The 23,506-nt window shown below is 45.7% G+C and overlaps 1 protein-coding gene across 1 annotated transcript; it reads right to left on the bottom strand.

The window, feature by feature from the left end:
• Positions 1-340: 340 nt before the first annotated feature.
• LOC130387142 (protein piccolo-like) lies at positions 341-22,939 on the bottom strand. Its single transcript, XM_056596136.1, has 53 exons — positions 22,824-22,939; positions 22,176-22,250; positions 22,022-22,045; positions 21,683-21,763; positions 20,825-20,893; positions 20,373-20,417; positions 20,202-20,258; positions 20,012-20,083; positions 18,654-18,734; positions 17,968-18,039; positions 17,710-17,757; positions 17,521-17,586; positions 17,037-17,102; positions 16,422-16,493; positions 16,063-16,140; positions 15,720-15,779; positions 14,617-14,679; positions 13,690-13,752; positions 13,521-13,568; positions 13,364-13,423; positions 13,146-13,214; positions 12,501-12,578; positions 12,249-12,308; positions 12,080-12,145; positions 11,632-11,697; positions 11,429-11,500; positions 10,941-11,009; positions 10,515-10,580; positions 10,367-10,432; positions 10,137-10,208; positions 9,975-10,043; positions 9,600-9,665; positions 9,214-9,279; positions 9,044-9,109; positions 8,888-8,959; positions 8,702-8,770; positions 8,395-8,463; positions 8,105-8,173; positions 7,834-7,887; positions 7,666-7,737; positions 7,177-7,236; positions 7,006-7,065; positions 6,739-6,798; positions 6,360-6,434; positions 6,090-6,134; positions 5,690-5,755; positions 4,955-5,026; positions 4,726-4,765; positions 4,570-4,621; positions 3,746-4,160; positions 2,664-3,374; positions 1,799-2,390; positions 341-411 (listed from the first exon to the last, which is right to left on the bottom strand). Exons 2-53 carry the CDS (start codon positions 22,227-22,229, stop codon positions 341-343), a joined length of 4,854 nt encoding a protein of 1,617 aa, XP_056452111.1. The 5' UTR covers positions 22,230-22,250; positions 22,824-22,939.
• Between the last annotated feature and the right edge of the window lie 567 nt (positions 22,940-23,506).

Below are 23,506 nucleotides of genomic sequence, written 5' to 3' on the forward strand. Positions count from 1 at the left end.
TTAGTACTTCATTTTATTGTTCATTTTATTTGATGACGATGTTTTTTATGGGAGGCGTTTTGAGTCTGCCTCGTGTATTAAAAGTGGTATATAAATAAGGAGGAAGGCCGAGCTCTCTGAGTGGCCAACGACGTGCGTCACGACGCACGTCCCTTTCCTTCTTCTGTGACACTACGGGAAAGTATGTGAAGGAAATCAAGTTAGTCGACCAGCCGATTCTGAACGAACTCGTATTCGAGATGGACGTGTTCTAACGCATTTTGGCCACTCAGAGAGCTCGGGCCTACTGTAAACGGCCTTGCCGTTAGGATACCACAGGCAGGGTATCGCACGAGTACCTCTACATGGCCAGCAGGCGGCTGTGGGTTTCTCTGCGGGAGCCCAGCGAGATGTGGAACATCTTGCGGTCTGCTTGCATTGGAAGACCGTGGACAGCATTAACAGGAGTCAAGCTCGTCATCGTTTGTTTGGGTGGCAACTTGTCAACTAGTTAACAGGATGTATGGTAACTAAGTACAGTAATGCATTCATTTCTTGGAGCTTTTACAAAATAGTGGCTTAATGAATTCATTATAACACCAACTTCCAAGAGGCTGTGTTCTAGGTCCAATATTTCAATAGGGTTAATTCCACCGAAGAACCACATCCAAGGGTTGAGATAAACGATTTATTATTAAGAATTTATACAAATACACAGAAAATCCCACGAAACGACATAACATAAGTACACACGGTAAACAATCGCTGAGGCAGTACAGTTGGAGTAGATACAATTCCTTCGGTAGAAATCTTCTTCGGAAACACATTTTGTACATTTTGTAGTTAAGGCACATGTAATAATCTTAATTTGATCCACAAACAATAAATACTGTCTTACAAGAGACCACCCTGAGCTATTACAAATAATAAAGTTTAGACCCCAGAAGCACCAGAAAATATATGACAAAAACCATCTGTTCATCTGTTCGTACGTTCATCTGTTAACACGTTAATCCGTTAATCCGTTCATCTGTTCATACGTTCATCTGTTAACACGTTCATCTGTTCATACGTTCATCTGTTCATCTGTTCATACGTTCATCTGTTCATACGTTCATCTGTTCATACGTTCATCTGTTCATCTGTTCATACGTTCATCTGTTCATCTGTTCATACGTTCATCTGTTCATATGTTCAGTCCATCTGACAGGGTGGCGTTGGCACGGGAACGAGAGCCTCGTCGCGATGGCTCCCTGGTACTCCCCGCCCTCGGGACCTCCCCCCCCCCGTCCTCTCCCCTCCCCTCTCCTCCCCCCCCGCTCCCCCCACTCCTCTCGCTCTTGGTCCGGCTCCCCCGCTTCCCCCTCTGGCTCCCCCCTCCCTCCCCCCCTCCCCCTCCCCCTCCCTCCCCCCGTCCCCCCCCCGCGTCCAGATCCAGCGCACAGTGCCACAGCGTCGTCCTCGGCGACGGTGTCTCCTCGTCCTCCCGGCTCCTCTCCGACTCCCTCCTCCTCACCTCCCCCCTCTCCCCCCCCGGCCCCGTCTCCCCCCCCCCCCGCCGTCGGGCCGCCGTCTCGTCGTTGGCTTCCGTCTCCCCGGGGCTGCGGGGGGCCCTCTCTGGCCTCCGGTCCGGGGCCCCTGGCTCGGCCCCTCTCGCTCCGACCCCCGCTGTGGGTGCTGCTGCTGCTCACGTGTCTGCTGTGGGTGCCGCTTTGTGTACCAGTGTGTGTGTCGGTGTGTGCGCTGCTGCTGCTGTTGTGTCTGTGATGTCTGCTGCTGCTGCTGCTGCTGCTGTGTCTGCTCCCCTGTGTGCTGCCACCCCTCTCCGCCACGCTCTCCTTCGGCGCCGCGCTGAGCTTCTCCTCACTCCTCTCCGCCTGACGCTCACCTTCCGGTCCGCTCTTTACTTCCGGTCCGCTCTTTACTTCCGGGTCGCTCTTTACTTCCGGTCCGCTCTTTACTTCCGGTCCGCTCTTTACTTCCGGTCCGCTCTTTACTTCCGGTCCGCTCTTTACTTCCGGTCCGCTCTCTACTTCTGGTCCGCTCTTTACTGCCGGTCCGCTCTTTACTTCCGGTCCGCTCTTTGCCTCCGTCCCGCCCCCTCGTCTCAGGCCCCCCAGCCATTTCCCGATGCCGTCCCTCTCCTTCTTCTCGCCCTTGCCCTTCCCGTGGTCCCCCGTCGCCCTCTCCGCTGTGTCCCCTCCGGTGGCGTGCTCCCTCTGGGTCGTGGCTCTGTTCTCCGCCTCCTTCGCCTTCTTTCCTCCCGCCGGCTCCTTCTGACTGCCCGGCGCGGTCGCGCTCTCCGCCTCGGCGCTCTCCCTCTTCCGCTCCCGCTCGCTCTGGGCTTTGGTCCCCTTCGCCGACCTGCTGCTGTCGTTCACCTCCTCCTTCTCCTTCTTGTTCTTCTCCTGCTGCTCCCCTCCGCTCCCTGCCTCTACCTTCTCCTTCTCCCCCTCCTCGTCCCTCTTCTCCTCCTCCTTGCCTCGCCCTGCTGGGACCAGCTCCTCCTTCGCTTTGATTCCCGCCTTCTCCTTTTTCTCCTTCTCCTTCTCCTTCCGCTCCTTCTCCCGCTGCGCCCTGTCCTTCTCCTCCTTCTCCTTCTTCTCCCTCTGCGCCCTCTCCTTCAGCTCCTTCTCCTTCAGCTCCTTCTCCTTCAGCTCCTTCTCCCGCTGCGCCCTGTCCCTCTCCTCTTTCTCCTTCTTCTCCCTCTGCACCCTCTCCTTCTCCTCCCTCTCCTTCAGCTCCTTCTCCTTCTGCTCCTTCTCCCTGCGCGCCCTCTCCTTCTCCTCCTTCTCCTTCTGCTCCTTCTCCCTCTGCGCCCTCTCCCTCTGCTCCTTCTCCTCCAGCGCCCTCTTGTCCAGCTTCTCCTCCATGACGTCCAGCTCCTCGTACATCTGGGCCAGCTTGGCGGGGTCCGACTCCAGCTCGTCGGCGCTCTCCTCCTCGTCCACCTCCTCCTCCACCTCCAGGATCTCCTCCACCTCCTCCAGCTCGATGCCGTCCATGGTCTTCTGCAGCTGCGACTTCACCTTGTTCAGCTCCAGGAGGCCCGCCTGCAGCTCCGTGCACACCTCCCGGATCTTCTTGGCGAACTTGGTCTTGGCGCCCTTGCGCAGCTCGTGCGAGTCCTTGGCCAGGAAGAAGACGTCCAGCGCCAGGAAGAGCGCCGACATGACGCCCGTGGTGACGCTGATGGCCTGCGCCGCCTTGGCCGCGCCCCCGGCCGCGCCCAGAATCTGCACGGTGCTGATGAGCTCGTTGGTCTTGATCACCAGGGCCTTGCCCGCGCGCCCGCCCTCCTTGATGACGTGCTTGATGTTGTGGTTCAGCGCCTTCTTGGCGGCGCTCTGGGAGTACTTCTCGAAGTCCCACTCCTGCAGGGTCACCATGCCTTCCTGTTGGGGGGGGGGGGGGGGGAGGGTTAACACTGGAGGAGGGCCTTCAATATGTTTGGGTGGTCTGATACTAATCATGATAATATTCATAGTTATAAAACCTCTCTCTCAAAAAATACAAAAGTATTTCTGGGGAATTTGGGAAGGATATTCATTGTATTTCTCTCTCTCTCTCTCTCTCTCTCTCTCTCTCTCTCTCTCTCTCTCTCTCTCTCTCTCTCTCTCTCTCTCTCTCTCTCTCTCTCTCTCTCTCTCTCTCTCTCTCTCTCTCTCTCTCTCTCTCTCTCTCTCTCTCTCTCTCTCTCTCTCTCTCTCTCTCTCTCTCTCTCTCTCTCTCTCTCTCTCTCTCTCTCTCTCTCTCCCCCCTTTACCTGCACAAAGGCCAGGCACTCGCTGATGTCCTCCATCTCGTCCTGGTACCCCTGGATCATCTTCTCCACCTTCTTGCGGTCCATGTTGGAGTGCACGGCGTCCGTGATGTTGGCCGACGCCGAGGCGATGCTTCCCGCCGTGGCCACGCTGATGCCCACCGCCGTCACGATGATGGACGCGCCGAAGGTGAACGGCGCCAGGATGAGCCCGGTGATGGTGGCCACGCTGCCCACCACGCTGGCCACGCCCCCGCCCACCGCCGCCGACACGGTGCGCTTGTGGAACTGGTCGGCGGCGTCCGCCTGGGCCAGCAGCTCCAGGATGCGCTGCTGCAGCGACGCCCCGCGCTGGTTGAAGATACGCACGAAGAGCCGGGCGGCCATGAACAGACGGTCGGCCGCCTGCTCCACCGCCCTGGAGGAGGGGAGGGGGAGAGGAGAGGGAGGGAGGGAGGGAGGGGGCGGGGGAGGGAGAGACAGAGACAGAGACAGAGAGACAGAGAGACAGAGAGACAGAGAGAGAGAGAGAGAGAGAGATAAAGAGACACAGATAGAGAGAGAGAGTGGAGAGAGAAGAAAGGGGTTCAAGTTTAGAGAGGTGCTGTAGGTGAGATATTAATAGCTGTCATTGGGTTGAAATTCCGTCCTATATTAGCAAGGGAAATGCTCTGAGAGGATATCTGTGCTGGTTGACGTCTTCCTCTGTTATTGAGCCAGTCTAGATTTCAGTCCCATCAGGGTAAACACTTTGACCTTATGAATATAAATAATCTTTTCATGTTCGATACATGTGAAGAAAGGAGACACTTCCAAGTTCTACTCACCGTTCCTCATCTTCCTCCTGAAAGTTTGATGTCTCGTTCCATTCTGCCCAACCTGGCAACCCACAAAGGAATGGTCAACAAACAGAAGAGATAAAAAACCTGCTAGTACACTCCATAGTACACGATACATATCGTAGAAAGCTTTCGCCGTCGCACCTACGACCCCGTTCCACCACTCCATCAGCTCATCGCTCTCCTGAGGATGAAACACACTTCCCGGTTTAGGAACGGAGACAGAGAAAAATCAAGTGTAGCACGCACACACACACACACACACACACACACACACACACACACACACACACACACACACACACACACACACACACACACACACACACACACACACACACACACACACACACACACACACACACACACCTACCTCAGCATCGCGGTTGTTTTCCTCAGTGGGGTAGGCTGCCATCTCCACATTCTGGATCTCGACTGAGTCCTCCTGTTAAAAACAAGCACACACACTTTTAAAGTGGCACATATGTTAGTGCAAACTTCTTCCCACTCCTTTTCGAACATGTTACAATTATCAAGTATTTGTCAATCAGGTAATTAATAATGCTTTCTATTTTGTGTGACATCATTATTTTCTGTATGATATTTCTGTTTTTCTTTTACACGTTCGAAATACATTTTCAATCAATCAATATGTTAGTGATAATGCACACCGGTCATTATCGTTAAAATAATACCCAAAAAGGGTGAGAAAGGACTTTAATGACCCCTCAAGGTTCTTCTAATGATGATGACGATAATGACCAGCTCACTGTACATTATCCAACCTTTTGCCACAAAATATAACAATAAAACATAATTTCATCGGTCAAATAATCATTTTACTGCTTTCTCTGAACAAAAATAATCAGATTCTACGGTTGTAAGTACATGAAGCAGTGTTCTTTCGTTCAGAAACATACTGTATAATACCGATGTGACCAATCAGACTTGAGTATTCAGCAAAGCTGCGTACTAACGTGTGTTATGATGAAGTGAGTGTGTGTGTGTGTGTGTGTGTGTGTGTGTGTGTGTGTGTGTGTGTGTGTGTGTGTGTGTGTGTGTGTGTGTGTGCGTGTGTGTGGGGGGGGGGGGGGGTCTTCTGGCTCACCTGGAAGGGGGTCATCTCCCTCATCTCCACACTCTCTTCCTCCATCAGAGGGAGCAGGTCGGAGCTCTAGAGGACACAGGGAGGCGCACTGATTGGCTGGAAGTGAGATTTAAAACGCCTCTCTCTATCTCTCATTGGGCGAGAGGTCTGCCCGTCACAGAGCGACCTGGGTCAGTTGTTAGTGCAACTCTCCTCGGATAAAAACGTCACACAAACTAATTACCACTAACTTACAATGTGGTATATTAATTAACGTGCCTTTCATTTCGAATATCTGAGAGTTGAAATTAAAAGAGATAAAGTAATGAAATTCAAAAAAAGTTATGGAAATTCAACTCTGAGCTATAGGCGATTCAAACTAATTGGTATGCGGCATCAATACCTGGGTAGAAAAAATTACCTTTGCTGTTCTTGGAAGAGTCCGTTTGACTCTGAATGACACGACCTGAGGCAGAAAGAGACCACAGGAGATTTTAAGTTTTAAAGCAATAGAGCAACAAAAACAAGACGAAAATTAAGTTTGAATACAATACAGCAAAAATTTGAACTTCAGCTTTCATTTGCTTCTTCGAGGGGCTGTGGCATGTGATAACCCCCATCACATTTAGCAGTACGTGGTACAAACACGAGCTTTAATTAATTGAAAGATGGGCGATAACTGAAAGCGCACCCGTTTCTTCCTGGTGATGGTCTTTCTGCGCTTAAGCCCTCTACCGCCCCCTAGTGGTCTTGGCTCGTCATCGTCCTGAAAAGCAAAGAGGGTAAAGTGCTTGATCAGAAAATTGTTCTCAAGCTACATGTTCCCTATTGATCATTTGTAGATGGTAGTTAAGCATATTTAAAGTAAATGTGTTTAATTAGACACTATATAACTGCACTTATTTTTTCTTAATTTTAATACATAATTTATTTGTTTTGCATAGGCCTTACAAGCCAAGTTAAAAGGGAGAAGCAACCACAACTTCCCATCATTATGATGATTATAACATGATAAGACTTTATCGTGTTTCTTTATGGGGGACATGCAAAGGGTGTGTGTGTGTGCCTACCAGTTGTTCCACTGCTTTTGGGGCCTTCTTGAACATCCCACCAAAAGCTCTCATCCTCTCCTGAGTAAAAGGTAACACACACACACACACACACACACACACACACACACACACACACACACACACACACACACACACACACACACACACACACACACACACACACACACACACACACACACACACACACACACCATACATTTGTGAGAAAGATTTTGCTATAAAATACATTAAAAAAGTGTTCATGTTAAGGGACACAAGGCTTACTTTTGTGGTGGAAACCTCGTTCAGACTGTCATTGCTGGCGGACAGTAAAGTCTTCGTATCCTATGAAATGAAGAGAAAGACACTCGTTGGTGGATTGTGACCCGTTGGCTGGGCTACACCCGCTTGAGGCCCCGCAGGCCGGGGCAGCGTCCGTCGGCAAGTAGGGCTCACCTTCACTGGCAGACTTTCATCGTCACTCTCGCCAAGTTCATTTGTGTTTTGGAGCGGGTCCTGTGAAACATTTACATTTACATTTAGGGCCTTTAGCAGACGCTTTTATCCAAAGCCACTTACAAAAAGCACATTTGTCATGAGAAGTGAAACAATATATCGCTGTCGGTACAGTAAGGATGTTCATAGAACCAAGCACAAGTACTAACAATCACTACTGCAGATGCTACACAATTAAGTACTATGAATAAATACAATGTAAGTGCCAGGAGGTACAACATACACTGGTGGGCGGGGGGGACTGGATGTAAAAAGAACGTGCACGTCTGCGTTATTTGGTTCACATCACGCAGTAAGGGTTTTAAAAAGCGGCATGTCGGAAGATAAATCGTGTTCAAACCGGCAAAAGTCAGACTTCCCCTTTGTGTTTCTAATGTCAGGTGACCAAATGAAGAGGCCAGCGTAGAGTGAAGCTGTGGTTATTATCACCTTGGCGACCAGGGAACGTGGAGCTGGTTTGGGGGAGCGTTTGAACATGCCAGAGATCCCGCCCGTTTTCTCCTGCAACATATCGTGTGAGTATTAAATACATATTATAAAAAAGATTAACCATCGAGTCAAACTCAAACCCAAAAGTTTGTGATTATAGGAAGGTACCTTGGCTGTTTCTGAAAGTTCATCACCACTGACGGATAATCTTCCTTCAATATCCTGCACACAACAGAGAATTAAAGCTGGTATCGATTTTACACACACACACACACACACACACACACACACACACACACACACACACACACACACACACACACACACACACACACACACACACACACACACACACACACACACACACACACACACACACACACAAAAATCCAGTGTGAAGTTAGATTCTCACTGTGAAGTTAAAGATAAGACGGCATACCTCGTCAGCTGTAGACCCTTCCAAGGCTTTTGCTGGCTTCTTAAAAATGCCACTGAAAATACTTTTCTCCTGGAAGACATGTAAACACAGTGTACAATGACAACGAGAGCCTATATACGGAGGTGTTGTGTTGCAAGAGTCTCGCACTTGCAGACTAGGTTTGTGTACTTGTAAAATAGGGTGTGAGAAGTAGAAAAACATCTGAGCTTGTGTTTCATAGTAAATAAAAGACAACAAAGTAAAGAGGATAATAGGTAACGATGAACACTGGGTAATAGACTCGTACTCACTTCATTGTCATTCAGGTTGTCGATGCTGGCGGACCTTTTGAATAAACCGGAAAGACCTCCTTTCTTCTCCTGAGAGACGGTGTGATTGTTTAAGGTAACTACATAAAACAAGAACCCTTTGTTGTGCGCATTAGAGCTGCTTCCCACAATCAACCTAAAACTCCAATGCCCAGAGTTCACACGATGTAGGGACCAGTTAAGCCAGTCAGAGGTGCATATCGAACATACTGTCAACCTTCCAAATCGGCCAACATAATTGCTGTGCATAATTACGAAATTAAAATAATATGTTTTGTTCTTTACACACCTTTTGATTAGTGGTCTCGGAGAGATTTTCACAGCTAGATGATTTTTCTTCTTCATGCTGGTTGGACCCCTGAATTAGAACCAGCAATGAATATCTAATCATCTCAATCACATTTCATTTAAAGAACAGTTTCAACAAGTCAAAAGTAGTTTAGGGTTCTGATTTAAACAGCGTTCTCCTCTTTACCTCTTTATCTGAGCTGTCCTCTTGCGTTGGCTTCTGGGGCTTCTTAAAGATACCGCCAAAGATGTGTTTCTCCTGGTGACCAACAAGGTGTAAACTAACCGTTTCGATTTGTGTCTTCATCAACAGTCTTTATAGTGAATTTGTTGTTTGTCTCACCTTGGCAGCATTCCCCTCCGACAGACTGTCATTGCTGGCGGTGATTTCCTTTGTGCCATCTTTCTCCTGAATCATAAATGGCACAAAGGACCAATGAGAGCAACGAGTGGGGTTTATAGCTAAGACTCTTTAAACTCGGTGTTCCTCTGCATTGCGATACACAGCCTTACCTCTGTGTCGTCGCCGGTGGCTCTGGGGGTCTTCTTGAGAAGTCCACCAAACAGTCCTTCTTTCTCCTGGTGGAGAAAGACGGGGGACAAACTAATGAAGCAGCTTGCATGCTAGCCGTGCTTGTTATCATGTTGTTTTTTTAATGACAACCACTTCCATCAGTGCTAGTTACTCTTAAAAAAACAGAATGCGTCTCCATTGTTTTTTTTTCTCTGGTTGAGTTGTATTCGATTACATTGACTATTGAAGTTAATGTATAGATCATATGGTTCATGGTATCTCATGCTCTAAGATAGAGACAGTAGAGGGACGTAGAGGGGAGAGAAGGCAAACATGGAGACAGAGCAGCAGAGTAGAGGAAACTTTGGACCGGATCCACACTGACCTCATGGTCGAGGTTGTCGATGCTGGCCGTCCTTTTGAATAATCCGGAAAATCCTGGTTTCTTCTCCTGAACGAGTTTGACTTAATGGATTACTATCATCACAACTTCAACACTACATGACAACATCAACATTATTACATTTTAATTTTTAACTACAAAGAATTCTGCACTATTAAAGGTTTTGACTATTAGTATGACTATTTCTGCTGGTTAGCTATATCAGTTTTCTTCTCAGCTGAGCTGATGATGTTCATCTGAAAGAAAGCTCTTCTTAAATAGGTCAAATTTCATACGTTTGCCAATTATAAATAGTTTTTCCCTCCACCAATAACAAATATTTATTTTGTTTTTTAACAAAATCTAAACCCAAAGCACCTTCTGAGTTGTGGTCTCAGAGAGATTCTCACAGCTAGCCGAGAGGTCTTCTTCAGGCTGGTTCGACCCCTGAACGTGAAGCACAAATTCATGTCATCCATCTTCATCTCAATCACAGTCGATCCTTAATACAGTCTTTCCAACCAGCGTCCTCATCTTTACCTCTCTATCGGAGCTGTCCTCTTGTGTTGGCTTTTGGGGCTTCCTAAAGATACCGCCAAAGATGCTTTTCTCCTAATAAACCACCAAGGGAAAATATACCGTTACGATTTTTGATTTCATGAACAGTGACCTTTTAAAACCATTGAAGTGAGTTTGTTGAGTGGTCAGTTTTGTGCTTTGTTTTTTAAAGCTGCACTATTCTAGAACACCTCTACAGTTCCCCAACTCACCTTTGCGGGGCGACCCTCAGACAGACTGTCATTGCTGCCGGTGATTTCCTTATCGCTGTCTTTCTCCTGATAGATACACAGCGCAAATAAGCAACGTGTGGAGTTTAGAGTTTAGACTTTGACCCGGCGTTGGAACCCCCAACCTCACCTCTGTGTCGTCGCCGGTGGCTCTGGGGGTCTTCTTGAGAAACCCACCAAACAGCCCTCCCTTCTCCTGGTGGACAAAGACAGGGGGCATGCTAATGGAGCAGCTTCCATGCTAGCAGGGAAATACTACCGAAGTAGCTTGCATGCTAGTAGGAGAAATACTAACGAAGTAGCTTGCATGCTAGTAGGGGACATGCTATTTGTTTTTCTGATGGTTTACATTTTTTTTGGGTAAACCATCAGTTTTTCTTATCAATTGAGTTGGTGTTGTACATCAAACGAAAGAATGTCCTTCTTAACGGGGAAAATGTCATACATACATACTGTACATCAACTGTTAATTGTTTCATATAAATGGTCTCCCCAACAATGACCATAATTCAGAGATAACAAGTGTCGTACATTGTTTAACAGTGTATCAAATTACCTTCTGAGTTGTTGTCTCAGAGAGATCTTTGAAGATAGCCGAGAAGTCATCTTCAGGCGGGTTCGACTCCTGAAATTAATCACCAATCTCTTATTCATCTCAATCATAGTTGATTCATACAACTGTTTTTTTCGTAACACTTTATAATAACGTTCCATCATAACTCACCGATAAGCCTTTCGATTATGATTCATTTAGCATTAACAAAACATCACGATACATTTGTAGATGGTTAATAAGTGCTATGGTAAAGGCACCCTATTTTACCAGGTGTTGATTAGCTTTTTAAGCCAATAGGCTGATCTATCATTCATCGTTGGTACGGTCCACTGTATAGACTAGCACTGATTATTAATCCACAAATGTAATGTTTAGTTAATGACTACCTAAAGGCCTAAAGGCTTATAAATGACTTGACTGAATGGTATTATAAAGTGTTCCAGGTTTGTTTATAAAACCAAATAACAGCGTAATAACCACCTCTTTACCTCGTCATCGGAGCTCTCCTCTTGCGTCGTCTTCTGGGGCTTCTTAAAGATACCGCCAAAGATGTGTTTCTCCTGGTGAACAACAAGGTGTAAACTCATCATTAAGATTTGTGTTGTCATGAACAATGAGCGTGAACAATGTGAGATTTGAGCGGAATGTTCTTGAAGGAAGATAATCTCGATGATCTCTGAACACATCTCACCTTTACAGTGTTACCCTCAGAGAGATTGTCATGGCTGACCGGGAGTTTCTTGTCGACCTCTTTGTCCTAAAAGGCCCCATTAAAGATAAACAATGAAAGAAATGTTTAAAGGGGTGATATCAGGCCACCAGGCGTGAGTGTGAAAGGCCACCACATGCCGTTTAAAAATCTGCCATTTCCAGTTTTAGTGACATCGAAAGTGGGAGTTACAACTGGGATGTTTGATGATTAGATAAGCAACATTTGCCACAGTCCACTGGGTCGGCTGGTAGACTGGTGTATCCAGCACACATCCAGGTGGACAATACCACTTGTGATGTCACGAAAACACAGGAAAAGGCAGATTTTTCAAAACGGCTTGTAATGGCTTATCACACCGACACCTGCGGGCATGAAATCCCCCCTTTAAAGTTTAGACTTTTCACAGCATTGGAGCATAAAGACTCGCCTCGGTGGCGTCTACGGTGGCTTTGGGAGTCTTCTTCAGAATTACACCAAACAAAGCTCCCTTTTCCTGATAGACAAATACAGGAAACATGCTAATTGAGGTGCTACGTCTGTGCAGAATAAAAATTGTCATGCAATTGTCAGGCATTTGGTTGCTTCTCTTGACTGACCTTGGTCTCTGATAAGCTCTCGTTGCTAGCCAGGAGATCACGGTTTGTTGACTCTTTATCCTACACATGAACACATCATCAATAAGTTAGACACAAGCAAAGGTTTTTGGCAGATTTTTCTTATGAGTAAGAATCAATGAGGCTCAAACTGTTGAAACGGTAGACCATAAGTAGACTATTGTTCAAGCAAATTCATTGTTCTCTTGGTATCGGTTTAATAGACAATAATGTGACCGAAGTAGACACTTTTACCTCCTCCGGTTGAGCAGCGTCTACTGGTTTGCTTTGGTTGGGTTTCCGGAACATTCCACTGAACGGTTTAGCTTTCTCCTACAACACAAATGTTTACACACATTCATACGTAATTAAGACATGATCTTAATCTACAATTTAAATTCCACTTTAAAACAAGGAGTAGTTCGCCTTAACGACAGTCACGACAAAAGGGTACAGCTGTAATGTCTAATATGTGTGTAATTGTAATGTAATCTTTTTATTGTATTTTATTTCAACATGCATTACTTATAAAACTGTAATCATTCTGGTTATTCATTTTTAATTAATCCGATTATCTTTTATTTCTTGCTTATTTATCTGTTATATGTTATGATATCCCCAGGGCCTCATTGTAAAATAGTCCTGAATAAAAAATATATATATATTAAATATTCTGGTTGAGGTTTTCGCTTTTCGGAATAGCTTCACTTGATTTCACACTGCTGACAAAACCAGGCCAAGTTCTGAATCATGGAGGAATCTTGTTCTGGACAAGATTCCTCCATGATTCCAGGCAGAGGCTCAAACAGCAGCTGACCGAAACTCAAACCAGTTTAATGTCGCTCCACCAGTCACGAGTAAATTCTCATCCAAGGATATTCCCGAAATGACATAACCCACCTTTGTCTTTTTGGTGTCAGACAGGCTGTCGTTGCTCTCTGAAAGCTCCTTCTGCCCAGCGAGACTCCCCTGAAACAGGAAGTGGTGGATGTTGCCCATTAAAGCGTCAAATATAAAAACATTATCGCAGCGAGCACCACGGGTGGGTCACCCTGCACCACAACGCAGGAAATAATACACCTTTTGTGTTTTACGACACCTTGAAAGAAGCGTTTTACCATGCTATTTTCCGATAGACCTTCATTGCTTGCCGCCAGCTCATTCAGGGACTGTTCGTCCTGAGAAACAAATGATTTGGGAAGGAATCCCAATGTTTATATGACAAATTTGTAACCTCAGATTAGCATCAAAACCTGTCCGATTTTGAATACTTACATGTTTAATCGATCTCTTGAACATTCCACTGAAAGCACCTCCTTTCTCCTGAGGTATATTAAGCAGGTGGTGACCGTTCATTTTAAAATGTTTTTATAGTTTAGCATATATAGGACACTACTGAGGGCATCATCCCCATTCGCTTATAGCTCTACAGACATGAACTCACCTTGGGTTGTTTCTGTTCAGAGAGACTGTCATTGGACAGCTCTCCCTGCCCGGACAGGTCTTCCTGAAATGGGAAGTAAACAATGCCAACGAAGCCACACTTCCCTTATAGAAACCACTCAGACAGAAAATGAAACAAAGATGAACCCACTCGCTTTAATTCCCCTTTTTTGGTGAATTACATTTGTGAGACGGCTTCTATAAACGGCTACGAAGTCATGCTTTTAATCATTAAGAGTTAATAAATTGATGTACATACTCAACCCGCACCACACACTAAATGAGGATTTTATAAAAATTGGTATGATTCAAAACTAGATATGATTGGGTCATCTTTGGAGAGTGGTGAGCAGACCGCCAGGCTGACGATACTAAACTATTCCCCTCCCCTGAAAGCAACCCGATTGCGACACGCGTCTCAGAATGTCTGGCAGACAGACATCAGCACTTGGACGAGCGCCGATCACCTGAAGCTCAACCTCGACATGACTCAGCTCCTTCTTGTGCCAGGGAAACACTGCCCTCACATGGACTTATCGGTCACTGTCGAGGACATTGCGGTATCTCCATCACCGGCCGCGAGGCCCGTCGGTGTGGTACGCGACAATCAGCTAGGCTGCACCGCCATCATCCCGTCCTACAGGTTTCCTCTCTACCACATCCGCAGGATCCGGCCCTTCCTCAACAGGGACCTGCTCAGCTCTTGCTTCCTTCTTTGTTGTAAACGGGGAATGGCTTAATCTAGCAATTGTTAGTGCTCTGCACTTGTTTCTATCAACATCCTTACTGTACCGAATACATATTGTCGTTTCTCTTTCTTCTGACAAATGCACATATTGTAAATCGCTTTGGATTAAAACGTGCCCTGAATGTATATGTTTATGAGACAGACATAGCAGGTGTGTCTCGTGTGGGTGGGACTTCCTACCTGGCTGTCCCTCGGTGCTTTGGGAATCTTTTTGAGGAGTCCACTGAACAGGTGGCCTTTCTCCTGGGAACACAATAATGCAGAACCGTCACCAAAAAAGGGATGTAGCTTGAAGGAACACAAAGGGTTGCTAGGGAGGGGAGGGATTTGTATAGTTCCTCCTTATGGCAGCAACCTTCGCAGGGCACGTAGACCAATACCACACAGACCAGTGCACATTAGCTTTAAAAAAACGAACGTGCACAGTAAACAAAATGATTATAACCCTAACCTTAAAGGAAGAACGTAGAACTCACTAGGCCAGGGATGGGCAACTTTCATGATAAAGAGGGCCACATTTTTCCTCATAACCATCGGAGGGCCACATGACTGCACACTTCAACTAAACGTGAGCTGAGAGAAGCTACACAATTTTGAATTTGGTAGATATGATTTCCTGTATTCTGGTGCATTTTGGGGATGGCCACTACCTAAAAAATCCTCCAGAATCATAACCTATGTACGGTATGTTAATTGAACCAACATACATTCATTTCATGTTTTCCATGCTCAAACAGCCACATGAATGGTCAGTATTTGTATCAGTGCAAAGGGCTCACATACATCATCATTCAATGAAGTAAAAAAACTGAAAAACAGTGGCCCAACATTAAGTGCAACAACTCAATGAACTCAAACCCAACAAGCAGTTGTAGTAGTTGTAGTGGCGACTTAGGTGGATATCTTTAATGACTGATATTGCTTCTAAGCAAACTAGACGCATGGGTTTGCCTTCGAATTCTATGAATTCTTCTCATCTTTCTTGACCGAGTTTTCTGTAACTCGATCAATTATTATTATTCTTTTTTTTTTTTATTCTTTTTTTTTTTATGATGTGCGGGCCTGACTGAGTGAGGATGCGGGCCGCCAGTTGCATATCCCTGCACTAGGCATACTCATATTCGGAGCATGTATGAGTCAATTTGTCTCTAATTAATAAATTGATTCTGCTAGTCATCAGCAAATCCTCCTCACTATGTCCACTTGGAACAGGGAGGAGTCACTGTACAGGGGGTGCTAAGGGGTTTCCTTGGCAAACATGCAGGGGAGGCTTGTACACTTACCTTGTTTTCTGACAGACTGTCACTGCTGCCCGAGAGCTTACCCTGGAGCGAGTGTTCCTCCTGGGAGAAACACACACACACACACACACACACACACACACACACACACACACACACACACACACACACACACACACACACACACACACACACACACACACACACACACACACACACACATCAAAACTCCTTGGATTGTTCCCGCAAGAAGACATGAATGAAGTCCTTCCACAGCTGCCATATCTCTCTCATCTCCAACTCATACTTTTGGAACTTAACTCGCTTGATTGCACGCTAAAAAGGACCAGCTGTCTTCAGTGCATTGTGACAAAGGGTACATTACCCCATGTTGTGGCTGGCCGCTGTCAGATGACAGCTTAGGGTCCTTTTTGAACATCCCACTGAAGATGCTTCCTTTGTCCTGAAACACAGAGAGCGATTATCAATTCATAAGGACTCACAGGGAGGAGCCTGATTCATATCGGTCTGTGCAGTGGAAACAGTGAGGACACAGCGGTACCCTTGTGTCCTCCTACTTCCTGTGGGAATAAACATAGCTTTGGGTTAACCATGTTGACGAGATGCTGCGAACTTGGCTCTTGTTTGTAAAGGAGGAACTACCAACCAGACCAGCCACTTTGTTTGTCGGTAGAAAGGACAGGTACATTAGATAGAAGGACTGTAGAATGTGGACGGCCTTACCTTCGTGGTCTTGGCGGTCTCAGACAGACTGTCATTGCTGGCTGAAAGCTCGCTGGAGAGAGACTGCGTGTCCTGCAATGTTTCACACCAACACTAGAGTCAAGGTCCTTACAAGTAAAGTGATCGTAGCACCTTAAGCATTTTAATGTCTTAGGGAGTTTGGGATATGATCGATGGCAGTGGTTCCCAACCTTTGCCTTTAGGTGAACCACTACATTGTCATCGAGACCTTTTGTGTGCCACCTTGTATGCAAACAGTAAAACATCGATACAGACCCACGAAGTGGTTGAGCAGATAGGGCCAGGGAGACATTTATACATAAGTATGACCGCAAGGAGGCCAGTGTGTTAATAACTAATTGTTACATTTTTTGTTAACATTCATGATATTCATGTTCATTTATCTATATTCTTTTTTCCATCATTGTAAATCTGTCTATGTTAGGAATAAAATCCCACGTACCTGCAATTCCCTAGCAAATCCATGTTACGCAATTAAATAGAATATATAGAAAGTATAGTTTTTGATATGTTCATTGTGTAGAAAAACCCCATTACAACGTGTGTGCACGCACACGCACACACGCGCACGCGCACGCACACACGCACACACACCTTTGCCTCTGACGGCTTCGGGGTCTTCCGGAGGATTCCGCCGAAAATGCCCTTCTTTTCCTTTACCTGTCGACAACAAACTGCTTTTATCACTCGCACGACATCCGTTACACAACGGCAAGTGCCTTCAGCATAGAAGGCACTTCTCTATACTCAAAGGACTATTGTGTATAGTAAGGTAAAATTTAAACTCTCATTATTTACGATGTTAAAATGCATATCATACCTCCAGGTGTGAGTGTGATTAGCCATTACAAGCCGTTTTGAAAATCAGCCTCTTCTGACATCACAAGTGGGCATGTCAACATGTGAATGAAGGATAGACGAGCAACGTTTGCTACAGTCCGCTGGGTAGGCTGGTAGACTGATCTATCCAGCGCACATCTAGGTGGACACGCCCACTTGTAACGGCTAATCACACTCACACCTGGTGGTATAATAGTATAATGTCACCTTTAACCTTTCTATTGCATCTCAGGCTCACCTTTGGGTTGTTTTCAGACAGACTGTCATTGCTCTCCGAAACCTCCTTGGCAACACCAAGATTTTCCTGCAACGGTAAAATCTGTCATTATTAACCCATTAGAGGACACCGGAGCTAAATACATGAAATCACTGCAATGCAATGTAGCGCTGCAACACATGCATTCCCCCCATCAGCGGTGGAACCTACAGGGGAGACGATGTCCTCGTCAGCAGGCTCTGCATCTGCTGCACTGACCTGGCAAAGTAGAGAAGAGGAAAGCATTTTAGATTGATTGGTTGAAAAAATAGATTAGAGGAGATGGGTCTGGGGATTTGGGTGACACTGCAGTAAGAAGAGCAGAGTGAAGAACAAAGGAAAGCAAGAAAGAAAGAGAGAGAAAGACCGAGAAGGAGACATTATGGAGAGAGAAGAGAAGGAGATCGTATGGAACGAAGCATTGGTTACCGTTAATGATGGAGATGGCGAGGTGTCTTTCGTTTTTTTCCGGAATATGCCAGACAGGATATTTCCTTTTTCCTTGTTGTGAAGAAAACAGAATAAAAGTAATTCTTATTCACAGACTCTGACGAAAATCTATTTGAATATCTACATTTCTGAGCGTGATCTTGGATGCAGTGCCGGTTCTAGACACATTTTACTAGGGGGGGGGGGGGCAAGGAGGGGCCAGTGTTTAACCAGAGGGGCACAAAAAAAAAGGCAAACAATTATTTTTAAAGACTTTATTTTATTTTAAAATCATCAAATATTTAATTTGTTTAGAGTTTATAACTTCTCCAATCTGTTTTTTTCTGTCAAACTATCTTAAATGAATTGAGCTTATGCCCTAAATCACGAAAATCATGTAAACATTTGTTTTGTACAAGCGAGCAAAGAGTAGTCGCTACAGGCGCACAGGCCCACGTAGGCCCCCCGTGTAGAACCGCCATTGCGGTAAACTAGTCTGTGTAGTACACAGGTGTTTGTGTGTGTGCGTGTGTACGTGCTGACACGTCACGGGACTTCATTTCAGTTAGCTCTTTGAAGTCTCGGCTCCTGTCTACCTAAGCCGTACTGTCTATCTGTATGGTTCTTGGATGGCAAAAAGAAAAAAACAAAGAGAATGAATCACATGTAATCAACCAAATACCTACAGGCTTGGGATCTGTGTGCTTCTCAGGCCGGTGGCTCTCAGAAGACTGCTCCTCTTCTGATGTTTCTTCGTCGCTGGAATACTAATGAGTTCCAGAAGAATTTCAGTGTTATCTCACCACACTTATCCGCCCATTGGGTTCTACCATATTGAGTACTAGTCATTTTAGCATCCTGCCACCGCCAGTGAAAATAGGTCCATATGCCCTCAGTGAGCAGATGGGGGTTAGGTCCCCCACCCCCCCAAAGGATTCCCATAGGTAAGCCGTGGACTAGGGGATGGAGCCGAGAACCTTTCGGCCACAACACTCTCTGTCCCCTTAGAGAGCAGTTAGTGGCTTGAAGGCGAACCTTCGCGCTCTGCTATTTTTAATTCAACTCAAGAGTACCGCAAGGGAAATAATTGCAGATATTCTGGACAATTTAAATCTTTGTTCCTGGTCGGACCAAAGCAGAACCCTAACCCCCAACCACTGAGCAGCACCCTCTTATGTCGTTGACGTTTATCATTTTTGAATATAGCTGAGAGCGTGATGGTTCCTCTTTAATCAACTACAGGGCTGACGGCTTTGAAACCAAGTGGAAACCCAATGCAAACAGCAAGTGGTGGGTTCAAAGAGGGTCCACCACCAGTAGCTTCTAACCCTTTTCAGATCATCAGAAATGGTTCTGTACCTGCATAGATAGCTCTACGTGAAAACCCTTCAATGTTTCCATAAAGGAACTCTGTGAATCATAAAAGCAGATCAGACACACACACAAACATACAAACACTCCTTTATTCTACCAACTGCTACTTCTTACCGCTGGTAATCACAACTTCCGGTTTTCTAACGACTAGCGTGTGTGTGCGTGTGTGCGCGTGTGTCTGTGTTTGTGTGTTGCCGTGAATAAATATCCTTAAAAAGTAAAATAGAGAAGTATATTTTGAGTACGTATTTGCGACGTGGAAAACAGTTTTTGTACCCCTTATTATTCTCAGACTGTTCATTTCTGCCAAACCGCTTCAGCATGTTTCAAAAACGTTCTGTTTTTGTATCATGTCGCTTTGAGGCCCCCCCGCCCGAGACGCCCAGTCTGCTGTGATTAGTCGAACGCTTTACGCGTCTGTCGGCAAATTCACACCCATGAGAAGTTGTAAACATTTTGGGTAGCTGGGTGGTGCGACTTCTGCGCTTCAGCACCACCCACTGCACCGTCCGACGTCACACTATTACGAAAGTTACGTTTAGGCGCAAATAACTGTTTGAAGTCTGAAGCAATTGGAAAGGTCGAAAAAAGCATGACATCACCCCTTAAAATAACCTTTCTTATACGGATACATGTACGTTTACAAAAAGACCAATACAAACAGACGTACCTGCTTCCCACTCTTCATGGAGGGGCCATCTTGGGCTTTATCTTGGGTCTCAGCGTTCTTACCCACGGTGCTCTGAGCAAAGCAGACCACCACAGACACTCAGTGACTCCCCCCTGACCATCTGGGGATCATTACTGCTATGGGAACACATGAAAAACAGATGTTGTGTTGGACGGAGGGAGCGGCTTACTGTAAAGGCAGGAGTCTTCTCCTTCTGGCTCTTATGAAATGCTCCAAGTTGGGATCTCTGGAATTTATGAAAAAGACAACAACAAATGATAACATATCAAACTCAAGGAAAGCTATGGAGGGAGAAGAGGGTACACGGAAGACAAGCACCAAAGGAATCCTGTTTTTATACCTGTTTTGAGTCTTCTGTGGGGGCTTGGTCTGTTATCGTAGCTTCCTGAGAAGATGCACAGAGAGATGGCAGATAGGTAAGTTGCTCAGACACTGATCAGAGAACAAGTGCAACATTTGTTGTGCCCTTTGAGATTGTAACTGTAATAAAGGGCTATGCAACTCAAATGTACTTGAATTCAAATTGAATTGACTTCAGATGGACGCGTGCGTGCGTGCGCGCGTGCGTGCGTGTGCGTGTGTGTGTGTGTGTGTGTGTGTGTGCGTGCGTGTGTCTGCTGTAAGTCTTTATGTATGAATGTGGGCCATTATCCCAAGCATTCTTCATCCTAACCCCTATGAACAGATCATCCTTCACAACTGAAAAACGCAGCTAAAAATGAACAATAACGACGACTCACAATACGTGAGTCGTATTGTGATTCAGAGTTTGAGTGTGTTGGGGTTTCGTACCCTCTCAGCCCGTCGGGGTGGAGCCACAGGTCTTCCTCCGGTCTCTGCCTGCACTGGGTTTCCATTACCCTGGTAGAAGGATTATATATAGTTTTATAGAATAATGTATTTATTTGTGTGTAAAGTTTAAACTTTATTAATCTCAGAAGGGAAATAAAGGTATGAGAATGCATATAGGTTAAAAAATACTGTTATTGACAGAGAGAAATTGTATGTTTTACTCATGTCCTTTACACGGTAGTTAGTTACCGTTAGTTATGGAGTAGCACCCACTTACGTGCCTCGCCTACAAGCAGACACAGAACACTGACTTATGATGTCTATGAACATAAATTATGGGCACCCTAATAGAGCCCCCAATAAATGCCATCACTGACAACGTGTTGTCCTTCACTCACACCCCAGAAGAACATCCAGCAGAAACCCTCGATGCCTCTCTCACCGTTGGCATCACAATAGGAAATCCTTTAGATGTTAGATGCCACAGTCCTAACTCTACCTAACCCCATCTCTGAGGCCACTACCACATGATAGGTCGATATTTGACGGGGGCCAATATATTTCTGTGTCTTTTCAGACACAGGAAGAGGGCAGAACCGTGTGTCTGAATGGCCGATTGGGAAGCACTGATTGTATCCATCATGGAGCATGCCAAGATCAGCTCAGCATTGAAAAATAGATGGGCTACAATTCTCCCAATGCTCTATACAACAAGATTGTCCACACACACACACACACACACACACACACACACACACACACACACACACACACACACACACACACACACACACACACACACACACACACACACACACACACACACACACACACACACACACACACACACACACACACCTGTTCCTTGGCCATCTCTATCCTCCGGATGAGCTGCTGGGTCCGGCCCGGTTCGGTTGGGGGGGGCGCGGGAGCATCCTGCTGAGAGGGGGGGTGAACCAACACATTAGAGAACGTTTACAACCCCCCCCCCCACACACACACACACACACACACACACACACACACACCCCAACCCACCTCCACCACACAGCACTAGAGACATGGGTGCTTAGATGAATTAAAGATGGGAGTTTTGCGGTTTGTTTTGTGTTGTTGGATGGGATTCTGACATACTTCTGAATCACAGGAACACATTACTCCGATATGATCGATGTGTTGTGGTTATTATTACTGTACCTTGGGCTTTGGGGATGGTTTTGGCTAACGGGGAGGATAAGAGAACAAGTCAGTGTTTAAAAGAGCAGTTCCCCGTGGCCATATTATAATTATCAAACAAGATATATTGAAATGCATAATCGGGTCCACAAAAAGATAGCGTGAGTCCACTCACTGGCGGTGGTTTGGCAGTTTTTCTGACCTCTGGCTTCCTCATACACTGCTCCATATTAAACACCTCCTCAAATACCTGTTTATCCAGTAAAGAAGTCAGAAGTCATCAGAAAACACAAAGGGAAGTAGATTGGTTGGCCCATGAAAACGGTTTCATGGCCACGTCAACAAAAGGTTTTTACCAAGTAAGAAGGTCCATACATTATTTTAAATGACACTCAATCATTTAAAAAAAAAGAAGTCTCAAGTGGATGTCAACAAAAGGTACAGGATTGACAATGTGTGCAGGGAAACTAAGAGCAACTTAACCGACATTCTACGAAACGGATGACATTTTACCTCTCTGATTAAATCAGACTAATGTCCTGACTAGTGTTTGTTCTCGTACATTTTGTGATATTATCGTTCATAAAAACAGCTTCGTCGCTAAGCCGTTCTCAACACAACATGTTGCTGCGCACGCATCCGTGTATCTCCTAACAAATCGAACGCTCATCATCCCGAGATTCCCCAGAACAATCTTCTGTGCGCTTAAACAAAACTTTACAATCGCTCAAGATAAAATCAACACATATCCATCGACAGTCAAGAAAAATACAGCTGGCTCCAAATGAATAGCTAGTACTGTAAAATGTGTTATTTTTATTACCTAGTTGCCGCAGGAGGAGAACATGAACCACATGCGAACTCTTTATGACTGTCTCCCTACAGGTAGTCTCCACCTGGGGACGGGGTGTGGCCCCGGGCCTGGTGAACAGTCGCACAACAGCTTATCCTGCATGTCTCTCTGACTCATGCTAGCCGGTTTCACAGCACAGGCGTCACAAACAATGACTTAACGTCCCTGTGTCCACGACTGTAATGAACCAGAGATATTGCTTCAAGAAGTGGACAAGAATTAGGCCAATGGTGGATCATCAAAAGGATGGAGATACCCAGCAGCTTGTATCACGATATGAAATACGAGTTAAATCATCAACATGAATCAGTGCAAACTGAAATAGGCTATACAATGTTGAATAAAGATTTTTTTTTTATTTGTCGCATGAGTTTATTTCTGTTTTCACTCCATCAGACCGAAAGCAAGAAAAAAGAATAACACGCATCCAGACAAAGGTATTTAAAGACAGGGCAAATCCAGACTTGTCTCTACATATTTACAGCTCCTGCCCCACAAAGCTCGAGTTTCAAGCCAGCCTCGGCTACGCCTGTCGGGCTGATTGTGAAGGTAAACCTGTACGCAGAAGCCTATGCAAATAAAGATGCAAAGTCAACATGAAGCATGTGTAAATAACAGTCAGAAGGAAATGTATCGTTTGATGACTGTGTGCA

Source organism: Gadus chalcogrammus, chromosome 8 (genome assembly GCF_026213295.1).
Source record: "Gadus chalcogrammus isolate NIFS_2021 chromosome 8, NIFS_Gcha_1.0, whole genome shotgun sequence".
In the NCBI taxonomy this organism is placed as follows: Eukaryota; Metazoa; Chordata; class Actinopteri; order Gadiformes; family Gadidae; genus Gadus; species Gadus chalcogrammus.

What these genes read in the sequence shown, in the direction of transcription:
- LOC130387142 (XM_056596136.1), bottom strand. Translation starts at nt 22,229, where the DNA reads ATGGAGCAGTGTATGAGGAAGCCAGAGGTCAGAAAAACTGCCAAACCA. An exon ending in AGAAGACTCCTGCCTTTACA is followed by an intron (nt 20,084 to 20,201) that starts GTAAGCCGCTCC and finishes TGCTTTGCTCAG; the next exon opens with AGCACCGTGGGTAAGAACGC. An exon ending in AAGCACCGAGGGACAGCCAG is followed by an intron (nt 13,753 to 14,616) that starts GTAGGAAGTCCC and finishes TTCCCATTTCAG; the next exon opens with GAAGACCTGTCCGGGCAGGG.